The 18,015-nt window shown below is 43.7% G+C and overlaps 1 protein-coding gene and 1 non-coding gene across 2 annotated transcripts; both read right to left on the reverse strand.

The window, feature by feature from the left end:
* Positions 1-298: 298 nt before the first annotated feature.
* TRNAS-AGA (transfer RNA serine (anticodon AGA)) lies at positions 299-370 on the reverse strand. The gene has a single exon. It is a non-coding gene; the product is annotated as a tRNA-Ser (tRNA).
* A 9,222-nt stretch (positions 371-9,592) lies between these two features.
* Positions 9,593-10,447, reverse strand: PPP1R2C (PPP1R2 family member C). The gene has a single exon (XM_006211842.3). The coding sequence runs from the start codon at positions 10,383-10,385 to the stop codon at positions 9,765-9,767; it is 621 nt and encodes a 206-aa protein (XP_006211904.1). The 5' UTR covers positions 10,386-10,447; the 3' UTR covers positions 9,593-9,764.
* Between the last annotated feature and the right edge of the window lie 7,568 nt (positions 10,448-18,015).

The following is an 18,015-nucleotide window of genomic DNA, read 5'->3' on the forward strand; positions in this document are numbered from 1 at the left end:
AGCTGGATATCAGCATGCAGGGCATTATTAGAGGGGTTCTTGGGAGCAACAGCAGTAGTTAGGAGGGGAAGGAAGAGGAACTGGGCCCGGGTTGGAGGAGAGGTCCAGCTGTGCTGAAGTCTCAGTGGTGAATCTGGGTCAGATCCACAGGGACTTTGGAAGTCGGAATGGAATGGCCTTTCAGAGTTGTCCCAATTTGTGTCCAAATCAACAGGCCCCTTAGACCTCCACATATAAATCACTGGAGTTGGGCCACATCAGGAAAGAGAGAGGTGATCTTTATTGATTTATTTTTTGATAGAGATACTGGGGATTGAACCCAGGACCTTGTGCATTCTAAGCATGTGCTCTGCCACTAAGCTATACCCCCACCCCAACATTTAATTAAATTTTTCATTGTTATTTTTTAATTTATTTTTCTTTTAAAAATTTGTTTTGTTTTGTTTTTTGGCAGTGGGGGAGGTAATTTGGCTTATTTATTTGTTTTAATGGAGGTACTGGGGATTGGCTCCATGACTCCATGCATGCTAAGCACACACTCTACCACTGAGCTACACCCTCCCCCCTAGAAGGGGGTCACGGATCTTGAGCCAAGTGTTTCTCTTCAGCTGAGGCCTTCCTGGGGAGGTAAGGGCACACAGTTGAGGGCATGCTCAGCAACTGTCATCCAAGAGGGAGAGTCTGGATTCTGGATCCCAGCAATCACCTCGGGGTCTAATTTCAGTGCAGCTGAATCTCAGTTCAAGCATCAAGCCCAGCCTGTGATTTGAAGCATGTTCCATCTCCGGTGAGGCTCTCTGCCTAACCGTGAGCAGCAGGGTTGGCCTTTGTTCAATGCCAGGTCTAAAGGTAGGGCCCCCGCTGGCTGTGATCAATCCTCGAGCCCCACGGAGAGCTTCAGGACAGTGCTAACAACGGCGAGAAGGATGTTAAATAAAGCCAGCTGTGCCTGGCACCGTTCTAAGCCCACTCTGTGTATGAAGTTCATGAAGTCCTCACAACAAACCCATGATGTAGGTAGTTTTGCATCCCGCATGTGCGAGGAAGCTGAGGGGACACAGGCAGCGAGGGGACCATGAATGCCTCCTCTTCCCTCCCTCAGAGAAGATGAGGGTTTCAGGAGTAGTGGGTTGTCCCATGCACACTGTCGAGCTTTCTTGTTTTCCTGCCTTGTCTTTATGATCACATGCTCTCAGAGGACCAAGGTGGCTCCCCACAAAGCTGAAGGGTGCAAACCATCAGCCAGAGAGGCCACCAGGTGCTGATCTGCAGTCAGGCTTTCCGGGAAAGGACAGACTCTCCCTGAAGGCTTTTCTGAGTTCTCAATACATGAGCAGTGCCCGACTCAATCTGAAAACACGCTTCAATCTGTCTTCAATTCATGGTCCCCATATGTAAAGGTGATCATGTGGCTGTCTACAAATCTCGCTTCCCCTTTTGGTCCCTGCTGCTTACGAAACAGAGGAGTTTACATCTAAGGTGAGGCAGTTAGACTAAAGGGTCCTTAAGACTCCTCCCAGCCCTAAAAATAGTATGTTGCTCTCAAGGTCGATAATAATAAAGAAAATTCAGAAGAAGAAAGAATTAGACCCAATCTGAGAATATAAAGTGTCATATGTTATTATAAAACACAGGCTGTGGTTCTTACTTGTGGTTTGGATTCATGAGACAGAATTAATTCCTTTATTTCATAAACTTGGCTGTGTCCTAGACATTTCAATGCATTTTAAAATTAAAATGTAGACTGGCTTTGTATCTAAATCCTGCTTGCTGCCCTCCCATTTCATCTCCTACTTTGCAAACTTAGCGGTGATGAAAACATCAAGGACATCTTCAAAGAGAAGGTTACTTGAAACAGCTGCCAGTCAAGCTTTGCTTTGGGGACTGTCACCTTTTCACTTGGTCTTCATCTGTGCCCCTCACAGCTGATGGCGCTGAACGGTGAGGAGCCTCAGGGAACAAAGTAGGTAAATTGTAGGCACATTCTAGAATCCAATTGGACAGGAGGAAGAAATTTCCGAGTGCAGCTCCTCGGCTCCATTCTCCAACATCTTCTGGGTGTAAGGCTCTGTTCTGGGAGCCATCAGACATGTGGTCACAGCTCCTGTCTCCAAGAGGTCCTCAGTCTAGTGGGAGAAAAGGGAGAGGATCAGAAACGCCTAACACTATTTCAGAAATGATCAGCCATTTAACAGATGTAGAGAAAATGTGTGCAGATGAGAAAAATAATAATGGCTACCATTTATTGAATACTTATTAGAGGCCATGTATTTGAATAACATCTTTTCACTTAATCACTCCAACAACCGTTCATGGGAGGCATTGTTACTGTCATTCTCACTGGCTGGTGCGGAAACTTGGTTCAAAGAGGTGACAAGCTTTCCCTCAAATTACTAAGCAAATACATGGTAAAGCCTGGATTCAAATCTAGATTTTTTTTTCACTCTAACTCCTTCATTGCCAATGGCTATAATCTTCCGCATCCCCCCACTCAGGCACCCACTCTTCTGACTTAGGAGTTTGAGGTGTGGTTTGCACTGAATGTAGATGATGGAATAAAACATGGTGAAAACAGGAAGGTGTATATTCTGGACAAAATGAATAGCCCAAGCAAAGATGGAAATACGGAAAAATCCTGGGACTCCACAGGCGGTAGCAGGAATGCCCACTGCACCAGTGAGGGTGTGGGTGTCGGGGGGGGCAGTGTACAGAAGGGTGAGGAGGAAGGGCTAGGGAAAGAGTTTCCTATGGAGTGGTGGGGACACCCTGGGGACAGCTGTGCTCTGAATCAGGCAGCCCACCTGTGGAAGTTTCTCAGCAAACCTGTGCACAGTCCTGATATTCAACGCAATGAATTTTTGCAAAATTGTATACACTTGACACACACACACACACACACATACACATACACACACAGTGCAGTGATACAGCGAGGTCTGTCCACAGAGAGTTGAGCTCAGCTAATTAAAAAGCTGTATTGTACGGCAGAGATTCTCAAACTTGACCATCCAAGAGCATTCCCTGGGAAGCTTGTTAAAGTGCAGATCGCTGGGCACTAGCCCCAGAGATGCCGATGCAGTACGTTCGGGGTGGGGCCTGAGCATTTGCATTTCTAACCAGCTTCCAGGTGATGCAGATGCTGCAGTTCCAGGGACCAAGCTTTGCCTGGCGCTGGTGGAGACAGGGTATGACTTGTCTCTGGGCGAGAGGGGAAGAGGTTCCACATTTGAACATTAAAATCATAAGCGTCCTGAGACCAATGTCATGTTTGGATTCCTGTCTCTAGCTTTGTCCTCCCCACCCTCCCCACCCTGGTTCCTTTTCAGGCCCAACCCTGGAGCATATGGTCTATCAAAAACAGGAGTTTTTGGAGTCATGTCACCCTCCTTCTGAAAAGTGTCAGTGGCTCCCTTGGCCTTGGCATGATAGGCGAATCCTTTCAGAGCCCTTCTTATCTTTTTAATCCTTTGGATTCTTCTTTATGAGACACTCTGCAGCCCCCCAAAACAAAACACATTGCCTCTAACCTACACCTAGAATGCCAGTCTCCCCGGGCCCGCCTCTCTTCCTTTGGTTAAATGCCACTTCGCCTCTAGATGTTATCCCTGAAATCAACTCCACGGGAAGGCCTTTGAAGAAGGCCCTTGTGCAGTGCCCCTCCAGGGCCTCTGTAAGGTGCTCTCACACAGTATAGAAATGACCTGGTGACAAGGCTGAACTCTCCACTAATCTGGAGGCTCCTTGAAGGCAGGCCCTGAGCATTGGCACTTGGTGTAAGAATCAGCAGGTTAATCAATAGTAACTGAACTGGTGTTATTCCAGACCTAGCAAGCATTCACCGTCACATCTGGTCTTCCTGGGGTAAGGGGTTAGGTGTTTTCTTAGAGTCGGAGCTACCATGGGGAAAACTCGCTCACAAATAGCATAAGGAAATGACAACATGCCATTAATAACCCAGAAGAAGCTGTATCTGTTTTAGGATTTTTCCATCTGGGCACTACAAACCAGAAAAGCAACTGTTTTGCCTCCACAAAGAATGTATTTTTTTTTTTTAACAGCACACTTTCCAAAAGGACTCTCCTTCTGCTGCATTCTGCTCTAGCCTGATTTAATTTAAAGTTTGGGGACGAGGTCTGACCTTATCTATCAGTGGCTGTGCCGTTGTCTCATGGAAATGCGGTTTGAAACTCATTAATAGGGTAGCCTGTATATTATAACTTAGAAGCTCTGGGTTATCACTGATGCTTGCAATTGCTATGGAAACCGGGTTCATATGCACCTTTCAAAGAGTCTGCTTTAAAACAGAAAAAAAAAAAAAGAGGAAAAAGAAGGCTCCTTTAAAGAATAAGATATTAGTACCCAGCACACATAGGCAGGTTCAGTGATGCAAATATGCTCTGCCTACACAATGATAAAAAACAATTTTTTATATTTTTAAGAGCTAATAATGTATAACCTTATATTAGAGAACTGTGTTTATACTGATGAGAAAAAAATGCCTAAGGCAGCTTTCCCCCTGACACCCCACCCCCCCCCACCGCCCAAACACAGGCACACACCAGCAATTTTCAGTTTTCCCCAGACTTTTTGCAACCTGCATCCTTAAATCCTCCCAAAGCCCCAGCACATGAGGTTTCAGCAGCTAAAGCCCAACCAGGGAGGACACTGACAAAGAGCTCAGCCTCTTCTCACCCCCCAACCCCCGCCAAGGAATGTGTATAAATGCTGCTTCTTGTAGCTTCGGGCTGACTCTTATTTTAACCATGGTAGCGCTAATTGGACTATGTCTCTTTTAAAAGATTTCTGGGTGTCTTCTTCCCTGCATTTGAGTTTTGGGGGCTCCACCCCTCATCTCTCTCCTGGCCCTACATTTCTGCCTGATCATCCTAATAAATGAAGTGTGGTGTTGTATTGTGCAAACAATAGTGTGAGCGCTCAGCAACACGGGGGAGGGCATGGCGGGGAGCAGACTGCCACCTGAGATTGGGGTGGGGAAAGAAGGAAGAGGAGAATGGGTTGGGTGGCACGTGGAAGTGGCTCCTGAGTGGTGTGGCCCTACCCGTGACATCACCTGGCTCCCCTCTGACTCCTGAATCATCTTTCCCGCCACCTCATTTTGCCTGCATCTGTTCTTCTCCATCCTCTCTTCTGTCCCCACTTGCCAGCCGCTAGCTGAGGGGCCGTACCCAAAGAGCTGATTTGTCACCAGGGTGGCACAGGCATGGCAGGACTCCTAGACCATTGATAAAACAGATAGGGACAGGCTCAGTAGCCCCCGAAGGGTACATAACATTTTCACACATTAGAAAAACTCCAGAGGTTTATGGTCCCGAATGCTGTCATTTCTTTCTCAATGTTTCCCTACACAAATTGAGTCATCATTTTTCTTCCCCTTCTTTCCTTCTGTCACACTCCAGCCTGACTGGCCTCTCTGGCCTCCGCTCTGCAGGCCCTCCTCCCCAGCCGTCTGGAGGGAGGAAGGGGTAGGGATGTGCACCTCTCTCCCCACATCACAAACCAGCACCTTCCCTGGTCCACAGTGTCAACAGTGGCCCCCACCATATTCCAGAAGAGGACAGTATCACTGTGTAAAGCACGAACCAACAAAAGGAAGCATGGTTTATAGTTCACATTTTCCATAACTGCTTCACTTCTGAGATAGAGTATCTAACATTCCTCATCCAAATAAGACAAAAAGTAAACTCTGGGCATTCTCTTGTGGAAAAGGATTCTCCAAGTCGATGCAGAACACAATACAGAACCACCTGTTATTCCCTCCGATGTCCTTATCTCTTTCTGTTTACCTCTCCACTTGGAAATCCTTCTCCGATTTGCCCATAACCCCTTACATACTGTGCTTCTGCCCAACCCCAGCCACGTGTGAACTGGGCCTCCTCTTCTCCTGAAGCAGAACAGGTCTCAAGGGCTAGTCTCCCTCTGAACTCTCCTTCAGACAGAAGGAATTCAGAAGAGACCAGAGCTCCTCCGAAGGCTGGTGCGCTCTGCCAGCATCTGAAAATCACTTCTTTGCTATCAAGTAGTTATATAATCTCAACCAGGAATCCTCTTTTAATACAAGCATCCTCTTCCCCAGAAGGCTTCATAGATGATCATTTCAGAACCATACAGGTCTCCCCTACCAGACTCAGACCTCGGTGGGGCGGAGGCTGTGTCTTATTCATCTTTCTCTCCCCGGCCCTGGCTACTGTCCCTGAGACATGACCACTCTTGGTAAATGTCTGTTCACTTGTTGAAAGTGCAGTTGACAAGTAAGCTTTCATCCGGTGGTGGCATCTTTGTATGAGCAAATGTCTCAGGCTCCTTGCTGAGCACACTCACAGCAGGGGATGGGAGGAGGCAGCGTGAGGATTTGGGGCTCGGGGCAGTGTGGCAGAGGGCGGGGTCAGCTCCTAGGTTAGAGAACATTCTCCATAGGCCAGTCGCACTTCACAGGCGTACAGAAAAGCAGCCCCCGCTACACTGTTAGGGTAGCTTAGTGTGCTTGGGGGAGAGTGGGTGGGGGCCTTCCATCACCATCAAGGACGTGCATTGAGCCAGTGTTGTATAGCAAGGAAAAGACTCTGTCTGAGTAAGCCAGACAGGCCTGGGTTTCAATCCCGATTCTACCACCTAGCAGCTGTAGATTTGGGCAAATTATGTACTTTTATTTATTTTAAATTTTTTTCATTTCTAAAATCGGCAAAATACTATTTTAAAGGATAATTGGCAGAATTGGATGAGGCAAGGCTTTCAGAGTCCTAGTACAGTGTCTGACACATGGCAGATACTCAATAATGGTAGTAGTATTGCTTTAATTATTTAGTTGGATGGAAAAGAGAACTATTCTTCTCATCATTTCTTCACTAAGATTTTGTGTCCTTCCAATGACAGTTCAGAGTTAATGACTCATAGAGAGCCAGTCGTAGCTTTTATAGCTAGTAAACTTCAACCTCTATTTTTTTTTTCTCATTTTTTTCTCCCTTCCCTTCCCAGCTCTTCACTTCTGGGCACCACTTTCTCTCCTTTTACTTTTATAATCCTCCTCTGCCCCCAATTCTGGCCTGCTCCCATCCCAATCAATAGTCATACCATGTTCCTCATTTATTCTAGGATGTGAATGGCTGATAAGCACCTACAGTGCTACTCCCAGGTGATATTTACACTCAAAGAAATACCAAATCCTTTAAGTGAAAATACTCAGAACCTTTGAGTTTGGTGTTTGTCAAATTGAGGTTATAATTTAAAAGAAGTAATTTAGTGACTCCTGAGTGTCATTTTTCTTTACAAGATTGTGCCTTATTACATGTTATTTAATGTACTAGTGTAGAGGGGAAAATGTTAGAATTTTCAAAGTCTAGGGGGAAAATGCATTTGCCTTGACCTCTAAGTAGAAGTTACTCTTTTTTAACAATCCATTTATACCATTATATGTCCCAGGTTTTAAAAAGCCAGCCTGGCTGAATTTCATACTTAAAAATGAGCAAACAAATGGTGACATCCAAGGAGTTAAGCAGAGGAGGTGACATTGATAAAAAGTTGAAACTGAACATTTTCAGATTCCTTTTTCCAAAGGAAAATCAAGCTTAAATAATAAAGGTCCATTTTCTATGCATCCTAATACCATGTCACTTACTTAGGAAATCATGATTTGGGAAAAAAAAAATCTCTTTGGATTACATTTGACTAAGGTACCAAAAGCACCATGAATAAAAGGAAACTAAAAACTTTTGCTCAGCAAAAGTGTATGCAACAGCATTAAGATAAGCTACAGATTATCAAAAAATTTGCAAATTAAAGAACTCTCAAAACTAAAGAGTGAAAATAAATAATCAAACTAGAAAATGGGCAAAAGGCATTTCACAGAAGAGGATATACAGACTGCAAATAAGCACATGGAAAGATGTTCAACATCATTAGTCATTAGTGACATGCAAATGAAGACATCAATACACATTTGTAAAAGTGACTTAAATTAAAAATAGTGACAATACCAAATGCTGGTAAGGATGCACAGAAATTGGAATGCTCAAACATTGCTGGTGGGAATGTAACATGGGCACAGGCACTCTGAAAAACAGTTTGGCAGTTTCTTAAGAAACTGCAACTACCATGCGTGCCTGCAACTGCACTCCTGGGCACTTATCCCAGAAAAGTGGAAACTTATGTTCACACAAAAACCTGTACACGAATGTTCATAGCAGCTGCATTCATAGTGCCAAGACCTGGAACTCGTCCATACATCCTTCAATGGCTGAAAGGCTAAATAAACAGTGGTACCTCCCAAAAGGTTACATGCTATGATTTCATTTATATAACCTTTCTGGAAATGACACAATTATAGAAATGGAAGACAAATGTGGCTATTAAAGGGCAACATGAGGGATCCTTGTAGTGATGGAATGTTCTGTATCTTGACTGTATTAACACCAATATCCTGCTGTGGCCTTGTGTTATAGTTTTGCAATATGTTACCATTGAAGGAAACTGGGTCAGGGGTCTGTCTTACCTCTCAAACTGCATGTGAACCTATAATCCTCTCAATAAAATTTCAATTAAAAAATGGAAACAGAGAGGAAAAGGTAATAGCTCAGTGGTAGAGTGCATGCTTAGCATGCACAAGGTCCTGGGTTCAATCCCCAGTGCCTCCACTAAAAAAAAAAAAGGAAACACACATTTAAAAAAACCTTTGGGCTTACTTTTGTCCCTGTACATTCAGGACCTATAATCATGTCACTGGTTGCACAAGTCATCATAAAAAACCTCAGTTGTTTTTTGAAAGCTAATTAGGACAATTGATAAATAATAGCATATTATTCAGCAAGCTGTAACCCAAAAAGGGGTGGACATTAAGCAGTTGAATTCTATTTCCTGACTACCGCACTTCTGCTGGTCAATCTATTTTCTCCACATATTAGAAGACTGAAGGGGCCAGGATGGTGGAAATAGAAATGACATTGTTGCAACAAATAGAAATTGGCGGGGGAGGGGTTCTAATTTTTGACAATCTATGATACTGCATAAAGGCTTGTGTTGTGTATGCCCCGAGAGGACCAAGGAAACAAAGGGTAAAGGTTTAAGACAGGCCTGAAAAGGAGCTACTGAGGTAACATTAGCCTTTTACACATAATATCAAATCTTCTCACCTAGTGCACAAAAAGCAGAACAGACATTGGCACAATTTTAACCTGATAATTCATGAAAAACGGATTATTTTTCATGAGAAAACATTTAGTCCTTTCCTTGTAAACACTGAAAGAAACTTAGGAGAAAATGCTAAAGAAATGAATGCAAAGGTAGCTCTTACAATCCATCCCCTCTCAATGAAACAGGCAAATCCCCCTAAAGACAAAGAGTTTCTCAGCCTGAATACTTACCAGACTGTATAACCTGTACTGACTGCGTTTTGATTTTGTTACAAAACTTTTTCTATAAAAGCTAGTACTTCTAGAAGCAAATATAAATTAGTCCCCCTTTAAACGTTTCCCACATCAGAAGCTGTATGTACATTAACCAACAGTTTTATAAAAAGGAATGGGATCTTAGGTCTCAGGGTCAGTATTTGTGGCAAAGAACCAGACACAGAACACCCAGAGGGGATTTTCCAGTTAATCTATTATTTTCTAAGTTTACCATTGAATTATTACAGTACAATTAAACTGGTAAGTACTTCAGTACTTGAAGCACGAGCACTACAGAACAGCAGCAGCGAATTAGTGACAGGATTTGGTATCTGACGAACAGCTGCGGCGTCGATCAAACGTTTCCTACACGTAGGGTGACTGGGTCTCAAGTCCATCAGCGGTGAGGCCTCCATCGGCGTCTTTCGGGGTGGTCTTGTCGCTGGTGGCATGGCGACTCTCTTCGTGTTCGCCCTCCTCATCTTCACATTGTAGATCTTCGGAAATCAACTGTCTGGCCAATTTGATGTTCAGGCCTTCGGTGTAGTGAAGTTTCCTTTTCATTTCGAACTGCCGCTGTTTCTCTTGTTTGTCCAGGAAGATTTTGCTGGCGTGCGCCCTATCCCTCTCCGGCTCCCCGACTTGATAGTTGAGCTCCGAGGTACTGGTGGCGGCCAACTTCTTAGCTAAATTGTCAAGAATCATGGCTTCCTCAGTTTCGAAGTCACTAGCTGCACCTTCCCTGTCTTCCTGCAGACCGAGCTGCGCAGTGCTGGGCTCGTTCGTCTTCATGAAATCATAGTCTGCGCACTGTGAGTGGTACGTCGCCATGATGCTGGACTCGTCCCATTTCTGGGACTTCTTTCTTTGTACCTCCGGGAGAGCCCCTCCGGACTGCTGGGCCGTGGCCGCTCCCGACGAGGCCGTGGACCCCTTGTTCTTCAGGATCCCCTTGATGGGCTGGTGCGAGGTCGTAGAGGTCGCCATTCTTGGGGAGGGAAGGGTCGCCGCACGAGGGTTGGGACGCCGCAGCCAGCCACCTGCCTCGCTCCACGTGCTGTGCCCAAGTCCTAAAGGTCCCGCCCCGTGCCACGTAATAAAGTGTGCTGCGGAAGATGCCACAGCGGTCCCCGCTGCCGTCAGCATCAGGGTGGGGGCGGGGACCCCTTCTGACGTCTCTCTTTTTTTTTTTTTTTTTTAAATAATGATAGGAAGATAGGAAATCTCCTTTCACTGCACAGGAAACAAGGAAGCGCTATCTTGTGAATTTCTCTATACCCTGTCTGTTGCCAGGAGACTGTGGGAAATATATTTCTAACTGGGGGTCAAGGTTAAAAGTTTCAAAGCCACTCCCTGGGTTGGAAAGATTGGATGCCTAGGCGCTAGGAGGCCGCTCACTTCTCCTCCCTCCCGTTGCTGTCTACACCTTCCTCTCCCCCCACCTACACACACACAGACACACACACAGACACACACACACAGACACACACACACACACCCTGGTCCTCCCTTCCTCCTCCACATCTCAACGGGTGGTCCCAAGTTCCAGCCCCTTACATCAGCTGTGAACCCGGACAGCAGTCCCCGTGATTGCAGATCGCTTACTCTCCAATCCAGCCCTTAGATACTGGCCTAAATATTTCAAGAAACTCCAATTCTCTCTCTTCTACCACCACCCTCTTGCCAGTCACCACCATCTCTTGTCGGGACTACAGCCACAGCCTTTGCACTAGACCTCCCACCCTCCCATAACCCCTCCTGTGGCCCTCCAACCTCTTATCTACCCTCTAGTCAGAGTGGTCTTTTAAACATACCCTGTCAAATCTGGTCACATCTCTCTTTCAAACCCTTTAACAGCTGCCCATTTTCTTGAACATAAAGACCAAAATCCTGAAGAGGCCAAGAAGCTGCTCTTCGATGGGTTCCCGTGCACATCTGGAGCCTTCTCCCCCCAGATTCTTCTCACTCAGCCTCCACCTTTCTGTTCTTATCTTTCAGATCACCTTCCTTCCTGTCCCAGAGTTTTTTCCTAGGTTCTTCCCCTAGCCTGGAATGCCCCTCCAGATTTCAACTGAGTTATTACTGCCTTATAGGAGCCTGTTTCCTGACCTCCAAAGCAGATAGGCCTCCGTGGGCTTTCATGGCCTCTCTTACTGTCTTAGACGGCAGGTGGAGTTGTGGCAATTATATTATCTGTGTACACTTGATGCTCAACTCCGAGACAGAAAGGAAGGAGTCTGTTTTTCTCATTATCATCAGCTTCACAACATGATGCTGCACCTGGCACATAGTAGGTATTAAACAAATATTTATGGAATGAGTAATAAATGACAGGTGATAAGAATTGGAAAGATGAGATTTAGGAGAGAGAAAAGGGAGGCCCCAGAGCTTTCACTATCAGTTACAATTTGTTCCATGAGTCACATGAGAAAAACACCCTGTATGTAGAATTTAGGAGCTGTTACAAAAAGTGATTTTGGAACATTTTGTCCTTCACCGGCCTTATATTTCATAGGCAGCGATATTCTTCTAAAAAACAACAACAAAAAAATGAAGATCCAGTTTCACATTTTCCCCTCCAGGTAGCATTCGCAAGATTTTTTTTTTCCTTCTGATACCGTTTTGCTTCCTCTTCTCCCCACCAAGGTCTTTCTGCATTTTAGAACACAAAAGCAAAAGCATGAAAGAACCATAAAACTTTTACAGATGTCTTAAACACCTTAAGTTCAAGTTGTCCTGTATTCTCCGAAGTCCTACTAACTTCAGGAACTCTGCAATCACTTTAAAACTGTTATTCATCTCAGAAAAAGAATTTCCTGATATCGTATTCTTTGAAAAAAAAAAAAACCTGTATTGTGTGGTAAGGGCTTTCAGGAATTCAGAAGCTGATATTCAAGGCTGTAGGAAAACCCTCTGGTATGTGAAGGGAAAAACAAAAACAAAAACAAAAACAAACAAAAAAACTTTCATGATTCAGAAATACTCCACACTACCCGTTTTCAAAAACCTAACTGAAAGGCAGCACAGACCTGCGCAAAAGCAACTTGTCCTGACTGGTAGGCACAGTAGGTCTGGGCACGTTTAGCTGTAAACAGGATGTTGAGGGAGATGCTGATCCCAGTGCGTTGCGATTTTGCTTTTGTGTGTACACAATACCCACCTCCACATACTGTGATCTGAATATACAAGCTGTTCAATATATAGAGTCAGTCTCAGGCATAGAAAACAAACCATGGTTACCAAAGGGGAAAGGTTTGGGGAGGGATACATTAGGAGTTTGGGATTAACAGATACACATTACTGTATATAAAATAGATAAACAACAAGGACCTACTATACAGCACAGGGAACTATATTCAATTTTTTGTAATAGCATATAATGGAAAAGAATCTGAAAAAAATATAACTGAATCGCTTTGCTGTACTACTGAAACTAACATTGTGAATCAACTATACTTCAATAAAAAATAAAATTTAAAAAAATGTAAAAACATTAAAAAATATATTTATAATGAGTCAGTGATCCCAAAGTTCTTGAGTTTTCTGAAACTCATCATTTGGTAACACAAAGGCAGTTCACACTAGAGCAAGAATACTGTAATTATGACCTTATTACATGGGCCACAAACAAAATTCTTTAAAGAAATCATGAAGCATTACAGACTTCAGTTGCATACCAGTTAAAGGTAATCCCTTTCCCCCACCATTCGCTAATTATCTGCTTAATGAAAATTGCCTTAAGAAAAATCCAAGTTTTGAATTTTTGCCATCAATCTAAAAATTCCCAACCTAGTCGACACTACCACAAACCTAAAAGTTAGAAACGATCGGCAAGCTTTCCAGCATTCTTCCTTACATGATTCTCTTGTTATTGCGCTATGACAAGGGCTGAGCAGATGCCTTAAGTTTCCATCACTCACACACACACACACACCCCCAGGGTTGACTAAAACTTTCCCAGTCAATGGTACATTATATGAAATTTAGATACAGGCCTAAAAAGCCTTTCTTTCAACAAATATTTAGTGACCATCAACTGTAGTTCCGGTAGGAGAACCTTCATTCTCAATGCACTAAAAGTGAGATTGTTCCTCAGTCATCTTCTATGGGTTAGTATTTAATAAATACATCTAAATTTGGATATTGTTCTATCATCACAGTTTTAAAATACATTTAAAATATCACTGATATTTAAAATGTTATTTAAAACCTCTGCTGTTTGCACAGGATCAGAATATTCTGCAGAGCACTGGTTGTTAAGCATGGCAGAAGATCATGCCACAGCTTCATTTCTTCCACTGAGAATCACCTCCCCTCCACGGAGACATTCTCCAAATGTGGTAAGTACAGGAATCGGGTCAAAAGGAGAACTAAGCCATGAACAAAGAAATTCTCAACTAAAGGTGGGTACACCTAAGAAAAAAGGAGTTACCACAAACAAGGAAGGTATCCCAGATGGCCCATTGGGCGCCATTGGTGACAAATTAGTACAAAACACTGAGAAGCCAGTGGGCTGTTTTGGGACCAATCATGCTACCCAGAGTGGAGATTAATACTAACTAGTTCAGCTATGTAGCATCTAAGGTCCTGCATCAAGCCATCCAAGAATTGTCCATGGTACTTGGAGAATTATGTTAGACACTGTGTGGTATAAACATAAAAGTGGTATTTGATTTTGAATCTATGTTTCTTACCCAGCCTCTCTCTCTTATATTCCAAACCCAAATTTCATTTTTATGATAAATGTAATTTTAATGTATTATGTCACTGCTTGATTAATAATGGTTCAAGGTGATTTAAAAATTGTTTTTAATTTTTTTAATGAAGTATAGTTGTTGTATGTTGTATGTTACGATGTTGTATCAAACCCAAATTTCTGATATTCTATTAAATATCCCTGTCTTAGATTGGATTCCCTTAGAAGGTGACCTTGAAACAAAGATTCAAGTGAAAGTAGTTTACTCGGGAGGAGATTTGCCGAAAACACTGGTGGGGGGCGAGGGGAAGTGAGACAGGGAAGGACAGGAGAAAAAGGGTGCATTAAAAAAGTAGTTCCTACTAAAAATTTAATAAAAAGAAAAAAAGGAAAAACAAAAACAAAAGTAATTCCTACTATGGGCAACTAGAGCTTAATCCTCCTGAGAAACTCTGGAAGGCAATATAGACAAGTTACCCCATGGCTCACCTCCACCCAACAGGTGAGGGATCTAGAGTGTATTTGCACATCAGTTGCCTCCATCTTTGCTTCAGGCCTGCTGGGAGCGGGGAGGGGCAGGAATTCCTCGCAATCGGGACTCCTGCCGGGAGCATGGGGACTGGATGGCTACCTTGCTGATGCATCCCCTTATTGGCCTTTTTCCCTCGGGGTTTCACAAACCCTCTCCTGCTAGCCTGCTCCCTGGGATCCCACTACCCGACTCCCGCCAGCAGTGTTTTCTCCAGCTCTGCTTTTACAGGAGGAACCCAGACTAGGACCAGGATGGCATATTTTATCTTTAATCCCCCGACACCTAACACAGTAATTGGCGTATTCTGTGGCAGCTGTTCATATTTCTGTAAAGTGGGTGAGTGAACTGAGGGAAATGAGCAAAAATCTTTGGAAAGGAGGAGCCTGAAATTCTGGGCAGATCTAGAGAGGTTCCATGAGGCAATGGTTTTCTATCTTTTTCAGGATAAGTTTTAAAGCAGTAAACCTCCCCCCCCCAAAAAAAATTAAAGAATAGATAGAACTCCAGAATAAAAATCAGTAAAATTGGAGCTAGGAAACAGTGGAGCTGGTCTGTCTGAGGGGAGGTGGGGACACCAGAATTCTCACTGCTTGCGTGCCATCTCAGAGGTGGCTCCTGCAGCATCACAGGGACCCGGGGTGGGGGGGAAGGGAGCAATTGGAAAACCCATTGTCGCCAAAGATAGTCATTGCCCAAAGCAGTGTTATCCCAAGTGCTGAATTTCTTTTTCTTTTTTTAATATTTTTATTTTTCTCTTCTCCTTGCTTTTTATTTTCCCCCGCGGGGGTAGGGGATGGTGGTTAGTAATTAGATTGATTTGTTTATTTTTAATGGAGGTGCTGGGGATTGAACCAGGCATGTGCTCTCCCACTGAGCTGTGCCCTCCCCCCACCCCAAGTGCTGATTTTCTGAGTGGTCACTTGTTTGGAGGACACACAGGAGTGAGGAGATTTTCTACTATAGTGAATCAGATAAGCACATTCATAGAGCTGGTCACAAAGGAGATAGGACATCAGCGAGAATTTTTGGTGCTACACAGTAAACATTAACTTTGCCCTCCTTCGAGGGGATAACCTAGTTTGGGAATGTTCAATGAAGAAAAATGTCATCCATGGGAATGTCTGCCAGGAGTTAGATAGAAAATAATGTTGAAGATATCAGATGGCAAGCCTTGCAGGAAGGGGCCGAAGAGTCTGTAGCAGAGTGTTCTTCCTGCTGCCTAAAGGATTCTGAGATGTTTCATAGTTAGGGAAACGGAAGGGTGTTCAACTTCTTGCTCTTGACCCTCCTTGGTCCGGGGAAGAGCTATTGATAAAATATAACTTGTGCTGATCAACTGTTTTTCATGTAGAAACATTATAAAGTTATAGTTCGGAAAGTACTAATAAGGCTTAGATGGAAACCCTGAAAGTCAGATCATCCAAGTTCCCACTGCTTGGCTGAGAAGACTGAGGACCAGAGAGGTATGGTGACTTGCCTGGAGTCACACAGGTGGTTAGTGGCACAGCTGTTGCTAAAAACCCAGGTCCTCTGGGACTTCTGTAGCAGTTCAACTTTCTCATTTGCTACATGCCGCTTCCAGAAGGTGGGAGTCAGGGGTCCCAGCGTGCGCCTCCTCACCCAAGGAGATACCTACTGGAGTTTCCCTCCTCATCCCTGCCTCCTTGGCCAGTGCCATCTCCAGTAGCACCCACACTTTACAAAAAGAGAAGTAAGAACTAAACCGCCCTTTTCAGAATGATGAAAAGCCTGAAACTTATGTCCCCTGAATAGCAAGTTAAAATATGGGGTGTAGTGAGAAAGTTTGTTGGGCAAGGAGTCAATAGACCAGCTGACCAAGTTTTCCAGCTCCGGATGAGCCGTAGTCAAATTAGAAAAGCAATAATGTGATCTAGGGCAGCAAAATTCAATTTTGCCAACAACACTGAGATTCCTTGAGGCGGCCCTTTAAAGATGACATTATAGCAGGATTATTTCCCATGTGTACAAATATGGCTGGGGAGAAAAACCCACACACACAGATAACCCAATGCGTGATCCATTAGATTTGGGAAACAAATTTGCTTGTTATTCTATATCTATATTTTTATTTTTTAGGAAGAGTATTATAAAAACAGCAAGAGAGTGTAATAGAAAAAGAAATGAAACACTGCAAGTCTTTTTTATGATATTTCACACACACAAAGAAAAATAACTCCCAGAATCGTCAGATTTCTTAGAAGATGCAGTAAATATATTGTTAGCGTCCCCATGACTCACTAACAAGATGTTGTCTGCAGGGAGGTGGGGCAGGAAAGCTGCCACCAAATTCCAGTCAATGATTTATAGTATTTGTGACTACCACATGCAAAGAGTGTCAGCTGGCAGTTTATTCTGGCTGATGTAACCCGACAGAGTCTTCTTCCTTTCTGACAACTGGTCCAGTAACTAAAGTTAAGACATTTCAGCTCTAATAAACGGAAGTAAACCTAGCAGCGAAGTTTCGTTCTTAGTCGTCCCTATGTGTTGGTCATGTTTCAACAGAGCCAGCAAAAGAGTTCATGGCAGCCACCCTGACGCTGTGACAAAGGAGGGAGTCAAAGAGAGTAGAACAGTGGTTGTCAAACTTTAATGCACATCAGGAGCCCCTGGGGGTTGCTGGTTAAAACACAGTATAGGTCCCCACCCCCAGAGCTTTTGAGTCAGTAGGGCTGGAGCAGACCGAGTCCGAGAATTTATATTTATAGCAAGTTCCCAGGTCATGCTGATGGTGTTGGTCCAGGAGCCACAATGAGAGCCGCTGGAGTAAGAACATCACCTGCCCCATCTGGCCAGTGACTCGGACAAGTCCAAGTCCACGAGTGGAGACAATACTCTGTACTCTCTGGAAAGCCAAGCAAGCACAAAAGGGGGTACCAAGGGAGACAAATGCGTTCAGCCTAAGAGAGACCAAGAAGGCTTTGTATAGTAGGTATGTTTTGAACTAGGCATCGAGGTGAAGAAGGGAAGATGACATTAGGCAGAGGATGGCGAAAGTGGCTCACTGCAGATGAGGACAAATGGTCTTTGGGATTGAGCTGTTAATAAGCTACAGTGGTAGGCTGGCTACTCCCTTTATAACTGTATATGAGACAGGGCCATTACTCTTTTTTGTTTTTTATCTGTTTTAAATTTTTTAAGTTGAAATATAGTTGATTTACAATGTTGTGTTAGTTTCTGGTGTACAGTATGGTGATTAGGTTATATATATATATATATATTCTTTTTCACATTCTTTTTCATTATAGGTGATTACAAGACATTAAATATAGTTCCCTGTGCTCTACAGTAGGACCTTGTTGTTTATCTGTCTTATATACAGTAGTGTGTATCTGCAAATTCCATTATTCTTGTTTAACCAAACATTCACA

This window comes from Vicugna pacos, chromosome X (assembly GCF_048564905.1).
Source record: "Vicugna pacos chromosome X, VicPac4, whole genome shotgun sequence".
Classification (NCBI taxonomy): Eukaryota; Metazoa; Chordata; class Mammalia; order Artiodactyla; family Camelidae; genus Vicugna; species Vicugna pacos.